Source organism: Corella eumyota, chromosome 4 (genome assembly GCF_963082875.1).
Source record: "Corella eumyota chromosome 4, kaCorEumy4.1, whole genome shotgun sequence".
Lineage (NCBI taxonomy): Eukaryota > Metazoa > Chordata > Ascidiacea > Phlebobranchia > Corellidae > Corella > Corella eumyota.
Genome location: NC_137493.1, coordinates 9,466,747 through 9,491,966, shown reverse-complemented (window position 1 = coordinate 9,491,966; position 25,220 = coordinate 9,466,747). Strand labels below are relative to the sequence as shown.

Here is a 25,220-nt window from a genome sequence, read left to right as displayed (position 1 = left end):
TAATAATTGTATTTGCTCGAAGAAATAACATTTGTTAGGCCAAATTAGGCCGCACGTGTACAATAATTTTATAAAAGCAATAAGATAAAATAACAAACTCACTATACATTTAAGATGAAGAAAAATAATGAAAAAAAAACTATTTTTTCGTATATTGATACCAAATTAAAGGCAGTGATGTGTTGTAATTTTAAGCAAGTTGACAAAATTAGAAACAATTTTTAATTTCGTGCACCAATTTAATATTTATTTGGGTGTGTAAAATATTTTGGAAAAATAAATATAAAACTGGTACCAACCACAATGAAAAAATAAATTTTAACGGAATAAATAGAAGTATTGGTTTATTTCATTACAAATAATAAGCAATAAAACAATAAAAACAAGCTTTTTTTTAAGTTGAGTTAAGTTGGGGATTAGTTATTAAAACGATAATAATAACTTGAGAAAAATTTATTGCATAATTAGCACCGTATTAAGAATAGTAATGTTAAAAAAAAGTAAAGCAGCAAATTCTAATATTTTTTATTGCTACTAATATTAATGCCACCATGTTATTTATTTAAAATATTTAAAAACTTTTAAAGTTTTAACACTTCATTAAAAATTACAGAATTCGTGTAAAGAGTGCACAAAAAATCAATAAAAATATTTCTATTCTAAAATATAAATCTAAAAGGATTTCGCACATTACTAAATACCAACCTTAAAAAATGAACACTAATATGTTTCAATTTCAGTAGGTTATCCTACTAAGTATTAGCATTATGCTGTGCACAATGTCATTTATTGGGATATAACAACATACAAATTTTCTTTGTACCAAATATATTTAGGTTAGCTTCTTGCATTTTACCAACCAACATTGTTGCTAATGTTTTCACCAAACTTGTTGCTAATGTTTTATTGAGCCCAACATTGTTGCTAATGTTTTATTGAGCCTTTTTAAAAAAAAAAGTAATAAAAGATCTTTTTTATGCAAAAAATTATGCAAAGCTTATGATGACTATGCGCGTACTAAGAATGTTAAAATAATTTTATTTTTTATTTTATTGTTGATCATATTAATGTACCCCAAATCTAAAACCAAAATATTTACTTATTTTACCAGGTTATAGAAACATCAGGATTGTTGCTCAGCTGACACCCAAACAACTGGTCCAGATTGATCTTTAATAACCCCTTTAACGTTGTTGTATATTTCATCTATGTTCGAACCTTGTACTACAGCTATGTAGGGAAAGGTATTTTTGTCGGTTTTTGTAAATAACACTTATTTTATTTTTTTCAGTCAAGTTGTTAAAGTTTTTGTGGTAAATAGTTTATTGTTTATATAAAATTAAAGTTTTTAAGTTTTCAAATTGGTACAAAATTCATTGGGTTACAAAAATCGAAAATAGCATTTAACATAATGGAGTTCAAAAGTTGGTTTTATTTGTATTATTAAAACAATAAATATCACCTGATTACTGTTTCTATATAGATTTAAATTTGAGGGGAAATAAAAAAAGTTGAAATTTGAAAACAAACTTACCAGTAAAATATTCCCCGAATTCATGTTCTTGTTTGACAGCTCGATCGTAAATTTTACGAGCTTGTTCTTCTACCAATCTTTTGTTTAATTCCCTGCAAATTTTATTTCAATAAATAAATGCTTAGAATTTAAATATAATAAAAATTTTTAAATTTCGACTAAAAATGTACCCTTTTGAAGGAATTCATTTAACAACATTTATTTAAATTGACATTTTATTATTTAAAGGTCAATTTAAATTGATAGTACATAATGGAAAACCACAAATACATTTACGAGGTAAATTATTTAAAACCACATTTTTTAGTAAGCGGTTTAGCAAATATTAAAATTTAAAATGATGTTTAAAGAATTGAGCATTTCATAAGGTTTATAAACTGAATCGTTTTAACAATTACTTAAAAATAAGTTTTTAAATGAAAACCTTACTATATACCTTAGAAATTATGAAATACAAAAATAGTAATAATTTTTATAAAAATTAATTTAAACAAACTTTAAACTTACATAAGCCACTCTACAGACTTAGGTCTTATAAAAATTGCAATTGGCCATAATCCGGCCACTTGAAGTCTTTTTATCGCATTTCCACTAACATCTAATATGCAGTGTTTTTTCTGCAAAAAAATGTGTTGGTTAGAATTCCAATAGATTTCCAGTATAGGATTTAAACATGATATTAACAAAAACACTATTTACACTGAATTTCATATTAAAAATTTAATTATAACAGATTTTTAATTAAACTATAAGATTAAACTTAAAAAAATACAAAAATCTAATTTACCTTCTCAGCAACATCTTTAACAGACAAAACACTTGTTCCATACAAGTTTTCATTATATTGACCAGCTTCAATAAAAAAGTGATTCTGAATATCTTGTTCCATCTTCTCTCTTGATTTTACGAAATGATAATCTCGCCCGTCTTTCTCGTGCTCACGTTGCTCTCTAGTTGTATCTATTAAAACATATATTGTTATTATAAAAGATGGAACATTTTCTGACCAAGTATATTATATGCTAAAGTGAAGTAAAATTCAATTGTAATGTTTTTCCAATTTTAAGATTTTTGAAAGAAAGATTTAATATTTTAGCAGCTCTACCTAATTTGGTACAAATAAAAATAAACAATTACTTGAAAAAAATTTCTTCAAAATTTTTAATTTTTGGTGGACATTTACATTATTACATTAGTTTCTTTTCGAGTTACCACTAGCTTTTAAACTTACGAGGTACACAGGAACCAAATTTATCAGGATATGCTGCTATGAGGTCGTCATTTATTCGATCTTTGAATGGGCCAAGAATTACTACTGGTCTTGTATATTTTACTAAAACAATTAGCTGGTTATTATAAGAGTTTACTATTTTTTTTATATTAAAAAAATACAACACTCTCAAAAAAAACTATTGACTTTTTTAATTAACAAAAATAAAACAAAGTTTTTTACTTACATTCTTTTTGAACAACTGTTTCATATGAAAGAATAATATCGTCTTCTATAAAATATTTTAAAGATACATTAATTTAACAAAACCACATTTAACACGATATTAAGTTAAATTTAAAGTTAGTTTTTGTGGAGTTATTTCAAGTTACATATATTATCAAAATGTTGATTTTAAAAAAATAAATATTTAACAACATGAAGTTTTAATCAATAATCAAATAGTTTAAAAAAAACATAACATTCCTACATTGATAAAACTTTAAATTGGTTTATTTAAATTACAATATAGTGTGTGTATCTCTTGTTTAATAATTTAGATTTTTATTAAGTTTTGTAACTGGGTTGTAAAATAAATCTTAAAAAAATTCTTGGATGTAAATATTATTTAAATGTTTACTTACTTATACTGGTTTCACTATCACTTTGATTTGATACAACTTGGTCTAAAAAATAAAAAATAAAGATTTAAAATCATGATATAAAAAATTGATCTAATTAAAACATTAAAAAATAAAACAGTCGGTGTAAAAATTATTTTAACAGAAAAAAGTAGGAATTATTTAAAGTTATGTTTTATTTAAAAAAAAAAAAATATTTCAATATATTGTGCTCAAAAATAGTTTAAATATGATTGACAGGCATAGCTCATTAAAACTTTTTTTCCTTAGGGAGTTTAAATTTAATGAAAACTTCAAACTTGACATCAGTTTATTGTCAAATGATAAAAATAATCAATTTTAAATAATACTAAAAAAGAAAATCAATTCCTTTGATCAATAATTTAAACTTTATTTATGTATTTTACATATAGAATACTAAACAAATACTAACAAAAAAAATAAAGCAATAAATATAAATTTTTATTGTATTCTATTTGGCAAATAAGGAATGTTGTTAAAATTGTTATAAAATATTTCAACTGATGTTTATTAAAATAAAAATTTTCATTCTTACACATTAAATATCAAATTTTAATCATGGGAATATTAACCAAATAAAAACCAGAACCACATTTAATAATATATATAAAACATTAAAGGCAAAAATAAATTTAACTTACTTTCTTGGTCACTTAAGTCGTCTAAATCCTCTTTACTTTTATAAAAAGGAAATCTTCTGCTAAACATTAAACTACTTTTCTTTCTCCTAACTTGGTTATAGGAATCCTGAAAGTGTTTTTAATGAGTTTATATCGAATAGAAAAACTGACAATTTACATTTTTGCATGCATTTATATTGTGGCAATTTTTTTCTTAACAATTCCAGTTTATTTTACAAACAAGAAAATATCATAATCTAAAATAAAAATTAACTTTAAAATAAAATACATAACAACATATCTAGATTAAAAATTTGTATTTAAAAAAAATGTATTGCACACTTGTTTACCTTGTTATCAATTAGGGAGGGTTGAATTTGTGAGAATTTGACTTGCTTTAGTCTTGCTCTTTCTTTTCTTTCTACTCTCTGTTTGGCTGGTATTACTCCAAATTCTTCGCTGTCTATACCAGCCTCCTGATATAAAAATTTGTTAAGATTTAAAAAAAACTGCAATACTATTTAATTTGATGAATTCTTGAAACAATATATAAATGTTGTTTTTTTTAAGTTTTATGAAAAAGTTATTCAATTTAAAAAAAAATAAAAGTTATTTTTACAAAAATTTGGTTAATAAATAAAATTAAAAAAACAAAGGGGCTTTATCCTATATTTAAAAAATAATTGGGTTAGTTTAAAAATCTATTTCATGAAAACTAACATTACTATGCGTAAAGGCAATATCATAAATATTGATGCTTTTAAAAAATAAACTTACCACTCTTCTGGCTTGCCACCATTCATCATCACTAGCATTAATAACATGAAGAATATCTCCATAGCGGAATGATAAACCTTTAAAATATAAAACTTACTTAAAAAAATATAATTTGTTTATCAATACTTTATAGACTACATAAACTATCTTAACAAAAGTAGATTTAAAAAACGGTTTAATTAAAAAATTAGCAAATTTTGTTGTAAAAATTAGCTCTAAATTTAAAAGCATTCTAGATCTTTGTTCATTTTTAAATGTAAGATTTTAAAGAAACAAAAATTAAACAGTTCAAATAAAATAACAAAGGGCTATATAGTAAATTTTTACGTAATGTTAAACTTTTATGTAGGCAAAAAAAGATAATCTTAGGTTACTAAATAAAAGTTTTTTGAATAAGTTCAAACAAGTAAAAGATGAATTACTACTTTCAAAACCCAAGATTTTATTACTTAACAATTACTGTATAATTGCATAGGTGTAACTAAAATAACTTTTTATGATGATTGATGTAATTCTTAACAGTTAAGAGAAAAAGGTTTAAAAAGTTTAGGTTAGATAAATGTGGTGCTCATAATAAACACAGAAGGTAAGGGAAAAATTACACTCTTAACAAATTTAATATAAAAATAGTACAAACAAAATTAGAATAATAATATATAAAAGAAATTATTTAACTGAATAAGAGTTTGTTTATGACTTTTACAAATCTCATAAAAGTAAATGTATATAACCTTTTATTACTTTTGCATTTTTAACATAAAGAACACCCTTTAAAAGGTTTAAAAAGGATATAAAATTGTCCAAAAAGTAAGTTAAACACTGAAACACTAAAAATTAAACTTTTCAACCTACCTTTACTAGGGAGGCCAGCATCTCTGTGGCAGTCATAATCGAATAAAGTTCGCACATAAAGAGTTCTCTTTTGAGATGTGAGAAGACTTCCTCCACTGCTCACAGATAAGTTCATCATCTGTTCCCTTAACTCTTGGATCTTCTCCTCAAACCTGTTGTATTCTGTTAGGCAAAGATAAAAGCTTAGAAATACTTTAAAACTTATTTGATACAAGAAATTTACAAAAAAATCAATTGCAATTTAGATATTAGTTGTAAACTTTTAAAACACATATGTATCTGTGATCGAGAAATTCAAGAGATAGCATACATTTTAAAAATTATTTTTTTAAATAACGAGTTTAAAAATTAATTTATTATTGATGCAATCTCATATGTAATTTGTCCACATAATTAAATTGTTCTTTAAATATTACTCCTTAAACAAATTTATTTAACTTAAAATATACTTTAAAAAACTGAAACTATATAATTTTTATTAATAAGTTTAAACAGATATCCTTATGTGTACATAATATATTTAAACAAAACCTTCTAAATTATTAATTATTAACTAACCTCAACTATATTGTAAAATTACCACGTACAATAACAACACCTGTCCAAATAACTGTCTAATTTAAAAAATGTAAAAAACAAAGATATAATAGTTTTATAAAAATGGGGATTATAAATTCCAAGTATTAAAACCCACAAAATTTGTTTTTTTAATAATTGAAATTTGATGTATCTACAAAATTTGTCTACAGATAAAAATTCTTTAAAGATTGCTAATTTTATATTTAATAAAAAAATTATACAAGTTTTTAATATAAGTATATATCATGTTTTCTGATTAAGTTTTTTCATGCAAACTCTATTTAAATTTCAATATATTATTTTCAGCAGGAATTTTTAATTAGACAATTCCACGAAATACAAAACTGCAAACAAATTCCCTTTAATAATGCATGTAATACTCACAACATTAAAAGCCACTTTAAAATACAAACAAACACATTCATTCTAAAACCCAACACTATTGCAACACACATGGTACATATTCATATTACATGATCAAATTACTAGTCTTACATTAATATCTTAAAATACTTAAATATTTCTAAACAATATCACCATACCTACTTGAAAAGTAGAAAACTTAGTGTCTCTATTAACTACTCATATAAAATAAACATGTAACTATTACACAATATCTATTTATGTAACAAACAATTTCTCAACAACCATGTGACAAGTTCAGAATAAATTAAACAAAGTCACAATATTGAAAAGAATTAACAACACACTTGACCTGTAGTTAATAATACACATAAGGGCTTATGAAGAGTTTTGGTTTATCTATTTGTATCAATACAATTGGTTGTTCAAATTTATACTTAACATTTTTTTATTTACATTTAAACAAATTAATAAGAACATATTTAATATAATCCAGATACCCGAAAACCTCTTTTAAACAGAAATTACTTGTTTTATAAAATTAAAAATAAAATATATCAAAAAAACAATTTTAAATTTCACTAATAATGATATAATTACACCTTGAAAAAAATTGTTTATATATCCTGCAACACTTTCGTAATCCACAAAAAAACTGTCATTTTGAAATTTCCTTTGTTAAATATATCCGGGAATAATAGTCACTTTTTGACTTTACAAAAAAATAAACAATTAAACGTAATAATAATAAAAAAATTACATGTTATTATTAATTATTAAACTGCAGTAGTATATTAATCTTTTTTTAGCCTAATTATAGTAGATTTCAAATGACTATAATATAAAGATTTAAAAACCCAATAATAAACAATTAAAATTATATTCCAGTAGTAGTATAAACCACAATACCAGTGTTACATCCAAACATGATAGTTAATTGTCAATTAATATTTTAATGCCATTTAATTCCATACAAAATTGCTTTTATTTTAATAAATTCAATTAAGTAAAACGCAAAGACCTATTTGGTTTGAAAATAGAGTTTTAATAATTTGAGCCTTTGTCTAAGTAAAAATATCGATATTCACTTAATTAAAATTGTCTATTTTACAGTTTAATATCGACCAAAAAATAAATAAAGGCTTACGTAGCCATCCATTATAAAGTAAAGTAAAAATGTAACGTATAACTAAAAACTAACAAATTACCGTTTTACCAAACAAAATGTTTGCTGTTTAGACACATATTTACGTAATATGACAAATAACAGCGTTCTTTTTACCATTGCTTGTTTTCAACTAATAAAAATAATAAACTTACTTTTAACTTTTTGTAAATTTTCGCGTTTTAATCTATGACAGCATAAAACCTATCTCAAAACATCCTACTTTTCTTGAACAAAAACATTAGTAAGCTATCAGTTTAATTTCGTAGAAGGCGTATAAATAACGACGAAAAAAGTCGTATGTGCAAATAGCTAGCGAAGCGTTGAAAATGTATGAGCGCGCGCAACCACTAAGTGCGAGCGACTAAATAGACGACATTCTTTTCGCTTTTCCAAGTGTCACGCAACGGCAGCTACGACCAATCAGCTACGTGCTGTGTAATTCCCTTTTTCCTTTCCGGCGGGCGAGAGATTACGGAACAGATTACGAGGATTGTTTACCTAAGTTTTCGAATACCGGTGATGATTGTATTGTGAGTTTATGAATATAACTCCGAAATCACAAAACGCTTTAAACTGGTGACGCGTTAAGCAAAACAATAGCGAAAATTTTTTTTGAATGCTGGGTTATTTATTTAAATTTATTTGTTTTGGGTTCCGTAAAAACGGGTTTAAGGATATCATTAACCCTTTTCTTTGCTTTAAGATTACTAGTCGAAAACATCAATTTATGAACTTTTTAAAACAGCTCAAAACCGTTTAATAAAAAGCAAAAGTAACAACAAAGAAAAACAACGACATTCCTTAAACAATCACTGCTTTGATGACGTCAAAATATAACAATCAACAAAACAAAAGATGGAAAAATTTAAAAAAAAAACGAGGCCAGTTCTTTGTAATGATTTTAAAATACTTTTATTTTTTAGTTTTAGATATTTTAACTTTCACAACGATTGTATATTTAACAATAATTGTTATGGCGTATTACGTCAAATCATTGTTTTATAACAAAGGACATCGTTGTACCAGACGCATTGTTCCACTTTTTCAAGTTTTATAAACAAAAAATTCAACAAAATAGAAAAAAAAAAAAAAAAAAAAAAAGCATTTTAATTTGCAATGTCTCTGTAGATCAAGGCATTCCACATAATGAAATATTTAATATTTTAAGAGGCTAAAAAGCGGATTTAAAGATTAAAATATAAAAGATGTTTAAAAAAATCATCTTAAAATAAAGTCGGCGTGGAACGAACGTATTACAATACTTTTGTGGTATTACATTTTAATAAAAATTTAATAATTTAACATTCATTTTTTTTTATTTTTACCTTGCAAATTGACCCCACTTTCGTTTTCTTGCTCTTTTGCGACACCACTATTAGAGGTGGTCGAAACGTCGAATTTTTTACGACGACTTTTGCGCGACCTAGTGGACAACCTTGTCGTCAATTTTCGAATAAATTGACCAGCTCCGTTTTTAATTTTCGGAGATTCTGACAAATTTTCAGGTGAGATTGTTTGAGTTTTTTCGTCGTTTAAAAGTGTTTCCATTTTATTACTTTGTACAGCAGGTGGGGTGGGAACCATTTGAAAACGGGAAACACTGGACATGGTATTTTAGTGTGCAAGTCCACAATATATAAACACAAATTTTCCAATTGTTTTGGAAATTGAAGCCAAGTTTTAGGTAAAAACAAATAAAAACTATTCCTAATTAACTAAACAAAAACAGTGTAAAAATTTCAATTTTTTTAAAACTTTATATTATCATGTACTTTTGCTTTATAAATATTATGCTCAACCAAATGCTAGACACTGTAAATTTAAATTACGAACTGTTAAAATTTTTGTGTAGAATACATACACATTTATTTTACAAAATCGTGTTGATATTAAAACATTTTCGTTTTACTCTTACGTGAATAAAAGGTTATGCACGTGATTACCTTAATACCACGTAACAAAATGGTTAAAATTAAAATTGTATTGCAGTACCCTGACCCTTCACAAATTTTTACTAACTTTCTGATTTATTGCTAACAAGTAATTATTACGTAAGCTTACTATATAAATTATAGACTTTATTAACATAACAACAGTTTGTTTTAAACTACTCGTTTTACATAAAACTCGTATACTGTTTTAAAAAACTTATACAACATTTTAAGATTAATCTAATACGCTGTTCTTATTTGCCTAAAAAACGCCTTACTAGGCTATATTTGAATAACAAAACAAAAATAAATTCGTTTTTGGGAATTAAGTTTCATATATTTTTAACTCTAATTCAGAAACGCAATCAAATAATGACTCGTTATACTGTTAAAGGAAATGGCATTCCCATACGATATTAATATCTTTGTGTTAATATTAAATGTATGAGTCAAATTGTGACGTCATTTGAAGAATATCTCACGCAACTAAAGTTATCAGTAGTTTATAAAAAAAAAATTGATATATATTTTTGCAAAAAGTAGTTAATTTAAATAAAAACTATAAAGTGAATTTTTTTTAAATAGTTTATTTCGTTTCACTAGTCTCATTCTAACTTTTATAGCACAATTTTCTGTAAAAACTGTGTTTACTTTCTTTTTTAATACCGTAGTAAGTATATTTAAATACCATTGGTACTTGCATACAAGTATTTTAACACATGCTAACTGATTTAAATCAAAACTTTATTACAACTAGCTTCCTGTGCTTAGCTATACAACCTAGCAAAACAAACTGAAATGCTCACAGCCAGCGTTTAAACGCATTCACGTGACTTTATCAATAAAACCGGCAATCTGTTATTTATCTTGAGGGAGATTAACCATAGGCTAGGTGCGAGACAACTAAAAATGTGCGAAGTTAAAATAGGGAGGAAAAAATTACCGCTTTCTGAGATACAAATTGTGCAAATTAAAACTCTTAAGCTTAAAAAAAATAACTGAGGAAAAAAAACACTTATTTAGTGTAACCTTTTTTGTAAGATTCCTAAAAATCTGCCAACATATATCTTGGAAAAAAAATTAAATTAATTACGAATTGAAACATGTTGTTCTCGGCTATTATGCAAAACTAACTTATAAGCCTTAAGTACAAAAATAAAAAAGTTTTATGCATTTTATTGTTCTAATGACCATTACTAATAACAACACAAGACAAAACGCAAGATAAACAAAACTAATTATTTTTAAACAATTTTATGAATCATTTTCTCACACGCAACTCTTATACAAGAATCAAGTACCACGTGACTTTACTATATTATGACATCACATTCAAAAGTACGTCTGTCTCTTATTTTAGTTTCAAATACTCAAAATTAGCATAAAGCAAGTACAACTTAAAAAAAACGAAATATGTGGTGTATTAAGATGTTTGTGTATAAAATTAATTTTGCTAAACAAAAAAATATTTTTTCTCCATTTTAACTAAATATAATTTTTTATAAGTAAAAAATATGTATATTAAATTGTAACTTCTACTAACTAATTTTTACTCACAGAACAATATCTGTGCTGACTAATTACAACTACACTAACGCGTTACATTTCCAACTAACAATATGACGTCTAAAATAATTAAATATTCAAATCAATCTGATATTTTCAGAAAAACAATCTTAACACGCTTAACTACGAGACATCTGTTATGACATCACAAATTAGTTTTTAATTATAACCACTATACGGGCTAATTTTCACACTTACTCGATCCTAATACAACGTTAACGACTTTCTAATTACCTTTAATGAAGTGAAAATAAAAAACAAAGGTTTAAGATTGACGTTTAGTGTTAAAAGTTTAACTTGGTTTAGTCATAGATTTTTTTCTTAAATCTTAAGGTTAAATATGATTACAAATAATATGCAAACTTTAAAGGTAATTAAAGTTTAAATTAAAATAATTTCGCAGAATGAAAAGGTCAAATGGGTTCATATTTGTCATACAAAATTTTGAAACTCTAATATTTTTTTCTACATTTTTAGTATTTTCTCATTCTAAACAAAAAACTTTAAAAAAAAACTACCTACATTAGGTACCAAAGTCTTGTTTATATACTAAAAATTTGAATATACACATATTTAATAGTTTTATCAAACCTTAAAAAAGCTATACCCAATAGCAATCGTATTTAACCGACTAACCTTCAGGTTTGTATTGGGCCAAAATTTCCACTTCACTTTCTGCCCCCTTTAAAGCATAAACTGCTTCTTCATGTTTTGCTGTGGTCAGATCTATTCCGTTTACCTAAAAATATTAAAATTATACAATAAATAACAAGCAGCAATGCAACTTAATAGTTTATTGTTAAACTTAAAAAGACATAATCAATTAAATGATCGTCAACAAATGCAAAAATATATATTTTTAATAACCTTAAAAGCTAAAAGTTATTCATATTAAAATTTTAAAAAAATAAAAAATAATATCTCACCCCAAGAAGTTGATCCCCTCTGTGTAATTCCCCACTTAAGTCAGCTGTTCCACCTGCTTGTATATGGGATATGAATATTCCCTCCGTTTCATCCCCTCCTACAATGTTAAATCCTAATCCTGCAGGAGTTTTTGTCAAAACTACCCTCCGAGGCTCCCTAGTGGTAGATTAAGGTTTAAAATTTTAATTTCCAATTTCTTATTTTTAATTTAAAATTAAAAAATAATTAAATTCAACATAAATTTAAACAACTCAAGAAAACTTAAAAATTTTCTTATAAATAGGGTTTTTTATTAAAATGTACCAATCCAAAAAAATACCATTTAAAAAAGAGCTAGTGTATTAACATTTATTTTGAAAGGCTTAAATTGTTGTTAACTTTAAAATAACATACAAAAAAGAACCAGGTTAATATCATGTACATTTTAAAACAGTTAAATTAACGTCTGCTTTAACATAAAATACCTTGTGATATCATTTCTCTGTAGAGACAAGTTATTAGTAATCATCTCAGGTAAGATATAAGATTCATTTGTGTTGTGGTCTAATGCATTGTTATATGGGGGTTCGGGGTGTACTCCTTTCATTATAATTTTGTTATTAAATTTTTATCAAAAACTAGATAAATGGTTTGCTAAAAATTAATTCTTAAATATATTTTTATTATATGATGTAATAGTCTTCTAAAATATATATCCAATTAAACAACTTAAATTAAATACTGTTTTTGGCTTTAAACTTTAACTTGGCTACACTTTAGTATAAAATAAATATAACCTTTTCTTATTACAATAGTGGGAAATCTAAACAATTTTTGACTGTTTTTTTTTTTCTAAACTTAGTCCTACCTTAACTAAGTTTTAAAAAAAGGTATACCAATAAAGAAACTATAATTACTAACCAAATAAAATAACACACTCTTTACCTAATAAAACATAAAATACACAACTTAAACATAAATACCAACATAAGTTACAGGCTTATACGTTGTGTAAATCATTTACTTTTCTTACTCATTTAAGAATGGTTTAAAGAGAAAGTGTTTCAAAAATGATAATAAATTTTGATTTTTATTACACAAATTTTACTTACTTTCTTAAAAAACTTTTCTTTTTACGGAAACACCAAAACTGTTATTTTTAATATTTTAAAACTACTAAAAGTTTGCTATGTCTGTTAATAATTTCTTTTTTGATTCAATACTAATTCGAGATTTAAAATAAAATTCTTACTCAATTCTTTTTTTAAATGATTACCTTGTATGTATTATTGCATAACTGCCATTTGTCATACACACCAATCATATAATCTATAAATACTCAAAAGAGAAATACACATAGGTTCGAGTCAACAACTTTCCAATATTAAGTGATTACCTTGATGTTCCATTATAGCATAATTTGGTGACGATATTCGGAATACTTCCTCAGTTTTGGGAATAAACTGATGCTCACTAGGTGGGGGTATATTTGAAATTGACGTGTTATCGAATGATGGTTGGTTATCCTAAAAAAATTGATAGACAAGGGATTTGCTATAAAAATAGCATTATTTAGGATTTTTGCATATTTTACAAAATCAAGGTTTGTTTATTGTTTTACAAAAATTAAAAAATAATTTATTTACTTCTTGAAAACAACAACTAAATTAATTTAAAATTACAAAATTAAATTTTTAGAAAATCAAACTATCATGTTTATTTTTTGTAACTTAAAATATTGACCTGTTGTTCTAATTGATCCCCTCTCACAGAAGACAGTATTTCATCAGTGGCCCCATATTGGACAGCACAGCTTTCATGATGGACATTACTGCCCTCATACTGAATGTTAAAATCATTCGTGCGTGAAACTCGAAGTTGTACAACATTTGATGTTGATTTAAGAATAGAAACAGCGACCTCATGTGTAACATTGTACAAGTAATCGGTGTCAACCTGTTGTATAATTTAAAACAAAAAAAACTTAATTTTTTTTTTTAAATAAAATGTCAAGTTTTTATTAAACAACAAATATTTATTTTTTTCAACTTACGGCAATAATCTTGTCACCAACTTGTAAAGTTCCGTCAGCTTGTGCTGCTCCTCCTTCAATTATTTTTGTCACATAAATACTGTTGTCACCTGAAAGAATTAAAAAATAAAAACAGTTAAACAAGACAATAAAACCGTTTTGTTATTAACCAATAAAAACTTGTACGATTTTATTCTATTAGTTTATCATTTCTTACATATAAAATTTACATAGTATGCTATAGAGTTCTTTTTAAATTTTTAGTGTGTTAAAGTGAGGTGATATGAAAAAATAGGATTCTATTTTGTAATAAATTACATTAAGATAATATCTTGCAAGTGCAACTACAAATGAAACAGTATCAACTCAACAAACTTATTAATAATTTATAACTCAAAAATGAAGAAACAGTAAGCTTATAAATAGATTTAGAAAATAAACAAAACAATCTTAACAATACATTCTTCTTCTAAAAAAAGAATTTTTATTTTTAATTAGAATTAACATATAACATGCGCTACATATATGTGAGAATAAAAATTAAATGAATATGAAGTGACATTTAATTAATGTAAGAGAGCACAAAAATTGATTTATTGATAAAATTAAAGTTATTTATAAACCTGGTATATGTTGATTTCCCGCACCGCCAGCAATACTAAAACCGAGTCCTAAAAATAATTTACAATAAGTTTATCAGTAGTTTTATATTTTATACTTATTAATACAACTTTAATAGCTAAACAGTTTAATAGACAACTTTAATACAATCTAAATTACATTTTTGTACAAACCTTTAGTTCCTTTAACAAGCTGAATGTCAATAATCTTGCTCTGGTATTTATAATCAGGAATAATACTGGAGGGTCCTGGTGTAACTGGGTTGACAAGTCGTCTTATTCCCAGCCTGTATTGAAAGATTTTTTATAAAAATGTAAATTTAAAAAATACCAATAATAGCTTCAAAAAACACTAAAACAAAACTCACGAAACCACTCCTCCAGCACGCTTTAAAGCAGCGACAGCTTCTGAATGAACACAGTTACTTGTATCTTCCCCATTTACCGACATGATTGCATCATTTGCTCTGTTATTTGTAAGTTTATATGTTTTGTAACTTTTCAAGTGTTTACAAAATATACCACAACTAATCAAGAAAAATTTACTTACTTTAACCTTCCATCAGCTGCAGCAGCTCCTCCCAAAATAATTTTAGTAATGTAGATGCTCACATCACTGCCCTCTAGTGGATTGTCCCTTCCCCCAGCTATACTAAATCCCAATCCTGCTGATCCCTGCTCAAAGTATTATTGTTTTTAATTTTTTTTTTAAATTACAACTGATTAAACTTTTTTGCCCTTTTACTATATAAATAATGGATGTAAATTGAAGCAAATATTAAACATAAATAATTAAACATATGTATTTGTTTAATAAAAAGTAATTTATTTACCCTTTCCAAAGTAATATCATCATATTCATACATTGGCAAAGATTGAATAGATTGGCTTTGCTGAAATAAATAAAACAATAAAAAAAATAACCCCAAAACTTAAACTAACTAATGAAGTAGTTTAATAACAGTAAGACTTACAAATCCATATGCTGGATATTGTTGATTTCTAAGTGGGTCACTCTAAAAAATTATACATAGCAAATAATTTCAAGTTACAAAAAACAGGCTGCATTTTTGTTATATAATCACAACTCGACAATAATGTGTTTGTCATAATTTAATAGTGCACCACAAACACCTTTTTTATTTTAAAGGCCTTTTAAACGAACATACTTATATATATATATATAAATTGATATATCTTCAACAAGTCCCATTACATATTTGTAGTATTTATAATTAAAGTCATACCAGGTAGAAAACTTACTAAAGATAGACATATACACAAATAGTATTTTCTTTATCATATACAATCGGTTTCGGTTAAAAAATTTAAAAAAATATCCAACATCAAACTTTTAAATTAAAATAAACAAACTTAAGAGAGTTTTCCCACAAGAGTTGAGCTAATTATTATTTATGAAGCTTAGTCTTATTATATATTCCCAAGTGAAATATTTAAATAAAAGGAAACTATACTCTAACTTGCATAAAGAAGTTTTAAGATTAACTTAAGTAATTTGCGATCATAATTTATTGCATTATAGGTTTTTACCAATAAACATAATTTTTAAATTAAAATTAATATTTGTCCAAATTTAATTTAAGTTGATATTTTTTTTATACATTTCCACAAAATACAAAAAAAATTTAAGGTTTTTTTTTTCAATAAATTTGTTAATACTATACTAACATTCGGTGTGGTTCTGGTCTGGTGGTTGAGATGGTGCAACTGGTGTTGGTGTGGGTTGGTCTCTATGGTGTTTTTATTGGTGTCAAAAGATGTTTGTGGAGCTGAAATTTCAATCGGAGATTCTTCATTTTCTTTCCGATATTTCTTAAAAAATATTTTATTTTTATGAATCATTACCATTAAATAAACATCCTTAATTGTTATAAATAATAGAATTATTTGATTTTAATTTGAATAACAAATTAAATTTTAAATGCAAGTTTTTCTGAAAACAAACTTAAGTAACATGATAAATGCAGTCTGAACTTTAAAAATGTGAAAAAAAAACAACCACAAGAAATTAAATTTGATACACAAAAACTTATTAAAAAAATAATTACGTCACACCAAGACATCAAAAACGACCAAAAAATATCTTATAAAGACATCACATCTTACCTTACTAGCCAACGTATAGCTGAACGACCGACCTTTACATTTAAGAGTACAAGAACATAACATTTCGTCTAATGCGTCTCGCAAGCGAACCATTTTAAAACAACACTGTTTATTTATTAATATTGAGATCTTTATTTAATAATACAACAAAAGTTAACTTATAATGTAATCAACAAAATTTAACCGATTTCAAAACCTAAATAATATTACTTCTACACTTCGTTACTAAGCCCTTACTATTAAAAATTTTAAAAAAGATTCGCGCTAACGAAATAATATAATTTCCAATATACGAAAACGTCAACACTATGGCGTTTAAGAATCTTTAAATAGGCAAACTACGCTCTATTGTATAACATTACGAAAGTTATTAGGCTCTATACAGCTTTCTCTAATATAACTTGATATTATCCAACTACTGTCTATCGATCATACTAACTAAGCCAATCTAATTCCTACGTTAAAGTAATACGAAAAGTCCTTCGCTAATCCCGCAAGACTTGTTTAAATTAATCTGACTGCCGAAATGATTCCTAATTAATAGAAGTAAGCAAAATTCCGGAAATATTTAAAAGGGGCTAATTAACAAAGTCTATTTTTAACAACAAAACAATATTACAATTAAATTTAATTAAAAAAAGCATATTGGTCTATTTATTAACATAATGCCAACACAGGTAATAAATAATAAGCATAACATTTTCTTTTAAAAAACACACTGACAGAATAGACTAACTAGCTTTATAAAGCAAAACAGTCGTAAGGTTTGGCGATCTATAGACTTTAATAATTGATACATTCCTTCAAAAAACGTTAATAGCTATTGTACTTATGATCAATAAAAATATAAACACAACATATAGGTACTGAGATTAGTTTTGTAGCCAGTCATAAAAATCTATTTCAAATTCATAGTTAAAACAAATCAATAACAAATCGTATTTAGATACTCTTTTAATCCAAACTGTTACAAATTTTTAAATTATAACTCCCATACGAAAGAAAAAATTAATAAAAAGGTTTAACTTTTAACCCATCCCTTTAAAATTAAGAAATTTAATCGAATTTTGTTAATCCTTGGTTGAAATTTAGAGAACGCGCAACTAGCGATTGTTTTTATAAATAAAGCTTTTTTGTATTTATGGCGCTTTTGTTATAATAATAAACTTTATCTATAAAAGATAATAAATCTGTTTTAGTCTAAAAAATTGAACTATTTTTAGTCATATTTCATTAAATAGTTTTTATATAAAGAATTATTATTTATGATATTTCTTTGAGTAATTTATGACATTTCTTTGAGAATATCATAAATTACGTATTATATTTTTGTTAAAAACTTATTTTGTTAAAACTCAGAATGCTTTAACATTTAACTTATAACCAAATATATTTTCAAATCAACCGAACCTTGAAAATTGATTTTCTATTAAAGGAAAATTTTTATAATAAATCATGATTACATTTAATTGATATCTTCAATTAATTTATCATATTGATTATTAGCCAAATAAATTATAGAAATTTGTTAAAATGTTTACTAAAACAGAATATTCACGCTCTAGATATTTAAGGGTCACGGACATTTTAACCTTGGTCGTTTGATTTTATTTAATTTAATGAAAATCAAATGAATGACCGGGTTAATATTTAAACATAAAGTATAAATGATAAAAATATAAAATACTCAAGTCCAATTAGTTTTTAGTCAAATTCTATTTTAAAAATCATTTTCAAAAATATAAATATGCACGTCAATATAATTTATATTGCTAAACCAATTGTATAATGATTTACTTAAATACATTAAGGTAAAGATATAAATATTTGAAAATAAAATTTGCTTGTTTTTTGGACAATACGATAAATACACTAAACTACTTTTAAAATCTTCCATAATTAAACCATTTCTTCTTAAAAAAATAAAATTGCGTAGTAAAGAATACGCCAAAAAAAATTTAATTATAAAAACATCAACAAAATTTTTAAGTTATATTTCCCGTTTTTTTTTTTAATAACACCTCAACTAAGTACTTCACTTCTATTACATTTAATGCGTATTTATCTGTTCACCTTTATATTCCATATATATTTTTTGCTCCCTAACAACCTATGAGTAATATCGACCCATGGGAAAAAACACAAAAAAATAAATTGCGCCAACTTGTGGCGAATAAACGATTAAGTCAAATAAATAAAAAAAAGTTAAAATTTAATCAAAAAAAATAACATTTTTAAAAAGGTGTGAAACAATTTTATTTATCATTATAGATAAAGGTATGAACTAAATAAGTTTTACAAAGAATAATTGATTTTTAACCTTAAAAAATATAGAACTTGTATTTTAATACAAAAGAAAAAATTGCCAAAAATCCCCAAAATTTAAAAACTTCAATCAAATATAATTAAAGAATTATAAAGAGCAATATCATTAAGTTAAAAGAAGGTTAGATGATTAGAAAATAAAATGTTATATCATTAAACGGAAATAAAATCATAGAAATTTTAATCCAAAGTTTGTCTTTTAAATTTTCAAGTCATAATTTGCATAAACTTTTACAAAAAAAAACAAAGTTTCCTACAAAAGTTGCAACCCAAATTTTTAAAACAAATTGTATTTAACACCATGCTTAATGCAGTGATGAACACCACGTGCAATTTAAATAAAACAACGTAAAATGCACGTGTTACAGTCACGTGGCATATCGATATGGCCACGTGACATTGAAAAAAGATCACGTGACACTTACCTTGGCAAAGCACAAGCAAGACATTTTCGAAATCCAGAATTAATTGCCGTTTTTTTTCGTTTTATCTCCACAAAAAAAAATTAACCAAATTTTACCCTAAACCATTGACCATAAAAATATAAAATATATTTTAAAAATAAAATGGCTATACTACTTTAAAAACTGTATATATATATATCACAGAACGCACACATTTAAATAATTAAATATGTATATTTATAGAATACACAACTAAAATCGTATTTAAATCGAGCACAAAACGAGTTAACAACAGTTAATTAAAATTAGATTAAGTATCATCGTTCTAACCTACAATAAAAAATATTTTACCTTTTAAATAATATATTTGTTTATTAGTGTTTTAAATCACTGAACAGTTATTTTAAATGCTTTCATAATATCCTTACTTTTTGGTTTAAATAAAGCATTAACTTATTTTCGAACGCTTTACTTACAAAACGATTTGATCAGTCTTTTATATAGAAAAACCCTATGTAAATTAATGCGGTTTTATGTATGCTTTGCTGACTGTAAATTGATTACTACATATCAATATTTAATGTATTGATATATAACTAACTTATTTTATTTTTAACACAATTTTAGATGTTTGAAAACTGTATATTTTACATTTTGAAGCATTACAATAAACATACGAGTATCTATAGCCAGAAAGATTGTTTTAATAATCGCAGTCTGCCTTTACTAACATAGGTTATAAGTAAACATCAACTTCTCATATAATTTCGTCAGTCATTAATTTAACCCCCTAGAGTGATGGGATAATAATAGTAGGACTCGGGATATTAAATTACACTATACCAAAGCACCTTAATTCGTTTATTTACGCGCCATATTTTTAACGTTAATCCGATTCTAAATTCTTTAACAAAAACATTTTTGCCTAATAAAAATGTTTTGTTTGGATAACAATAATTTTACTTTAACTGGTCGGCTATAAATTTTAACTTAACTTATTTTGATATAGTTTATTTAGAGATTTTAATTTTACTACGAACAATTTGGGAGTTGTTAACATTTTAGCCAGGCTCCCCTAAATATACCTAAAAAATCACCATTTTAGGCTTATCTACGGTTCGTATATAATTAATTTAACACAAGCCTATTAACACGTTAACTTAACGCAAATAAATTAAAAAAATACAAATTTAATTTTTCTTTTTAATAAATTAACTAATTATTTAGGGGTAAAATATATTTAACCTTAACATACCTCACAACTTTTAAAGTACATTCACTATGCAAAACCATTGCTATTAGTTTATGCAAAGGAAAACCATGCATGCCTAATTTTAAATCTTAACTTTTAATAACTATGCACAATCGTTTACGTTCTACGTCAAACTGCGTAAACAAAAGTACGAATTGACGCAAAGCGTCGTAAACTTGAAAGCTTTTCTGCCTCTTATACCTTAGCCCACGCCTACAACTCCCGTCTTTAACTCTGGTCTAGTACATACAGTCCCCTTATGGAGCATTAGCTTAAGCTAGTAATGTGCGCTTGCAATCGATTATCATCTATAATGCATCAAGCATCGTCATTCCAAAACCAAGCATCGGGGTCTAATTAAGGGGGGTTTTTAATAAAATTCTATTTCGATGACGTAATAAACGAAGTATTATTACGTTATTAAAATTGAAGATTGTAAATTTTATTAAAATTCTTAATAGTTAAATTAAATTAAGTTTTTAAAGTTTATTGCTGCTTAAACGTTGAAATTATAAAAAAATATCATATGAACTTATTAGTTTTTCTTAAACGAATTTTTCCAGTTTAAACGAAATATTATGCCCCTATGATGTATTTATAGAAACAATAATAACCATTTCGTTACAAATTTAAACATTGCGGAATTTTCTTTGATATAAACTGATAAATATTATAAAAAATATTAATTGAATTTATAGCGAATTTTTACCAATTACGAAAATGTTTTTTTATACCTGTTTAGTGCACAAAAATTTCCTTCTATTAGTATTCAGTATTTTTATCATGATAAAAAGGTCAACTTCCGCTAGATGTTGACAAAGATCATTTTAATATTTCGCGCCACTTTTAAAATAAAACTATGCTAAGGGTCATTACATCATGATTAATAACTATATGATTGGGATTTTTCACGAATTTATTTGATATAACACGTAAATATAAGAAATACCGTATGAAATAACGTTATAAAAATTATATATTTATATTAAAAAAGTAACTACAAAAATGATTATATTGTGATCAAAGTTTTTCAAAAATAATTTTAAAAAGCATAACCACGTTATAAAAATATAAGTAACTTTAAGTAGTAACTTTACTGTTATGAACGCATTATGTAGGTATTCGTATACGTTGATATACATTCCTGTTAAATTGCCAAGCCCGTAAGATATGTTTAAATTACCGCTCCTTACGTTTAAATAAGTGAGTTATTGTAGTGTGGCTATATCGTTATTTAATACAGGCCTGCTTATCTACTTATTCCATGACAGTTTTCAAATCATTTGGCCTACTTACAGTATTGAAACATACATTAAACGAAGTTGAAAAAATAATTTTGCTATTAAAATGAAAACATATAAATAGGTAAAAATGCTGAATTAAAACAGTACACAACATGATAAAAACAAAAATCTTTAATTAATTTTTAACGTCGAAAATGTGCCAAAAAAACTAATAAATCGTTCAACCATTTTAGTTTATTATTTTAATTTAAACAACCGCTTTGCCTAAAAAACTACTACCACCAAACCACTTCGTTTTACGAAAATATTTAATAGACTTAGTTAAGTAATGGCATTTATTTGTTGTTAGTTAGAAAAGATGTATTAAGTCAATATTGCAAAGCACAATAGACTTAACAATTAAAATGCGGTTTTTCTAAAAATACAAAAAAAACTACGATTGAAATCCCCCCCAAAATAAATGTTAAAATTAAAAAACAACAAACCCTAACTAATTTGTATCATTTAACAAATATTTAAATCAAAAAAAAAATTTTAAAACTTGACACTTTAAAATTCGCAATAACAAAATATGTCAAATAAACCAAATAATAACAAAACGTCATTATTTTCACTCCATAACGTACGTCAACCAGTACTAAAATATGCAGTTCATGTTTGTATACATAACCACCCATCGTTTGAAATTCGTAAAAGAATTCGGTTTGTACAGAAATTACGTGACGTTGTGGTTAATTGTTAAGTGTATTGTAATACTAAAACGTTAAATAAACGCCTTTCGAAACGGGATTTCAATTGCTTTACAAGCCATTCAAAATTCAATAATGACTGCAATATAAACGAAACTTAACCGGAGTAAAACACACACAATCAAAGAATGGCCTGAAGTGTTGAAATCAAAATATTTTTATGTGGGCAACTAAGTAAATAAAAAAATGAAGTAATATAAAAAAAGGATCTTAAATAATATTTATAAAACAGTAATAAATAGGTCAGATTAAATAGTATAAATTTCTTAAAATCAAAAAAAGGCTTATATATAACAATTATTTTTTTCATTTTTAGGTGAAATTACTTAATCCTTGTTTATTTAACCAAAATGTTTTAAAAAACATTGCTTTTAGGCATTGTCATCTGCAAAAAAGAATTTAGCTTAAAAGCATTCCTGTCTTCAAAGTATTTAACATAGTAGCTTTAACTTAAATCATTACAAACTTGAAAATTCTATTTACATTCACTCATTCATGAAATCTATGTTCATGAAACAGAAAATTGAAGCAGCATGCTTTCCACTTTCATATTTACTTATTTAAAACCAAGCCACATTTTTAAAAACAATTTTTTTTAAAAGTCATTTGAATAAAACTAAACAGACCTTTTGTGTATTATAAATGTCTTACTGCCAACAACTCTGTTTTTACTTCAAAAAACTTGTTAAAAAATAACTGTAATTTTTTAAATTGACACTGTTCTATTTAAATCTATAACACCAACTGGGGATTTTTTTTAGAAATAAGTTAATATAGTTTCCTCAATTACATTTACTTTAATGTTAAAGAAAAACCATGTATTAAGGCTGGTAGAATTAAACTTCAAAAAAAGAGGTTGATTATCATAATTACTTCAAACTAAAACCACTAATTTAATTCATCTACCTTTAATCATAAAATATGTAATGTTAGGTTTCAAACATTTAATTTCTTTACTATATTGTAATGCAGCAAAGAAATACTAATTTTGCATATTAAACATAAATTTCTAAATCAAAACAACATTCTTATTCTAACAAATTATGTAACTAGATCCAAGTTATTTCATAAAGGTTCGCATATAAAAAAAATCCAATTAACAAAGTTGTAAACAAAAGCTATAAGTAATTACCTACATCACAATTGTTTAATTCATACGAAAATTCAAAATTATTTTAAACTGCACAACAGCTTTTAATAATATGTTTGTAATATAGGCAAATCTTTAAAAGTTTGACTTAAATTTTTATACAAATTAAAACTAAGAAATATCTTACACCCATTTTTATATATTTGTAACAAAAACCAACATTTTTCTGTTTTTAGAAATATTTGTTAGAAAGCGTACATAATTTAAAACGTTCATAAAAAAATGCAAATTTTATCAAAAAACTAACAAAATTTCAACTTCTAAACTTTACATTAAAAGTTAACTACAACTTTATTCTTACCATGTTCGAACCATTGCTGTTTAGGTTAACTTTTTCCACAATAGAAGTTGTTGCAACTTGTTTGTTTTGTTGCAAATAGTCTTTCTGATATTGTAATCTGTTTCCTAACATCTTATACGATTCCACGAGAGTAAGTTCATAATATTCTTGAATATCTGTAAAAAAAATAAAAAAGGTAAAATTCAGTTACCATAACACTGGTTAACTTTATTGCATAAAAATATGATAGCAAAAAATCATGCAATACTCACAACAATTTCTTTGTACAATTACAAATTTAATAGTAATATACCTTATTTACTGTTAGTCATTTACATAAGTCCTAAATAAATCAAATAAATGTAAACACAGTTACAGTGTGTAACTTAATTTATCACAACAATAACAATAAAAGCAAAAAATCAATCACAATGACTTTTAACTACCAATAAATAACCTAATAAAGCATGGAAGAGATCACTCCTAAATATCTCCATAACTCTTTCTAAAGCTCCTTTTAAGTTGGTGTCGTCAGGTTGAACTAGTTTAATGTGGTATTGTTCCAACAAAGCTAAAGCCCTGTCAGCATCTTAAAAAATATTTATACTTTATTAAAAAGTTTGTAAACTTCAAGTAACACAAGTTTGATTAAGCCTACATAATAGTATAAGTATAATTAAATATTTATATTTTACTAGTTCTTAAATATTTATAAGTTATAGTAGAAAGTATATAGCAGTAAACAAACTTTGTTAAACAACATTACCTTGTTTACGTACAGGCATCTTGTTCTGTTTTTAGTATTTGGTATTTAAACAATGTTTTTTTAATAACATTTAGGCATTTTACATAAACATTTTAATTACCTG

General features: G+C 25.2%; 1 protein-coding gene across 3 annotated transcripts; it reads right to left on the bottom strand.

The window, feature by feature from the left end:
• On the bottom strand, window positions 1-25,219 carry LOC145751372 (disks large homolog 4-like). Of its 3 annotated transcripts, none has more exons than XM_082567497.1 (28): window positions 25,118-25,219; window positions 24,809-24,940; window positions 24,373-24,527; window positions 16,510-16,653; window positions 15,795-15,836; window positions 15,654-15,713; window positions 15,371-15,495; window positions 15,189-15,287; window positions 14,995-15,107; window positions 14,824-14,871; window positions 14,222-14,310; window positions 13,912-14,124; window positions 13,565-13,694; window positions 12,654-12,768; window positions 12,189-12,345; window positions 11,899-12,001; window positions 5,656-5,817; window positions 4,804-4,880; window positions 4,377-4,502; window positions 4,048-4,153; window positions 3,389-3,430; window positions 2,992-3,036; window positions 2,766-2,867; window positions 2,322-2,494; window positions 2,042-2,151; window positions 1,535-1,626; window positions 1,100-1,230; window positions 1-941 (listed from the first exon to the last, which is right to left on the bottom strand). In XM_082567497.1, exons 1-27 carry the CDS (start codon window positions 25,134-25,136, stop codon window positions 1,124-1,126), a joined length of 2,886 nt encoding a protein of 961 aa, XP_082423623.1. In that variant the 5' UTR covers window positions 25,137-25,219; the 3' UTR covers window positions 1-941; window positions 1,100-1,123. The 3 variants fall into 3 exon arrangements, with proteins under 3 accessions (XP_082423623.1, XP_082423622.1, XP_082423624.1); XM_082567496.1 differs by having other exon boundaries at window positions 1,109-1,230; XM_082567498.1 differs by lacking the exons at window positions 24,373-24,527; window positions 24,809-24,940; window positions 25,118-25,219 and adding an exon at window positions 16,948-17,073 and having other exon boundaries at window positions 1,109-1,230.
• Window position 25,220: the final 1 nt, after the last annotated feature.

Bases quoted from the DNA above. Each gene is read 5' to 3' on its own strand.
- LOC145751372 (XM_082567497.1), bottom strand. The intron at 24,528-24,808 runs GTTATTTATTGG...TTTTTTTTACAG, and splicing joins TCTCTTCCATGCTTTATTAG to ATATTCAAGAATATTATGAA. The intron at 2,495-2,765 runs GTAAGTTTAAAA...ATGTTTTAATAG, and splicing joins ATTTGGTTCCTGTGTACCTC to ATACAACTAGAGAGCAACGT.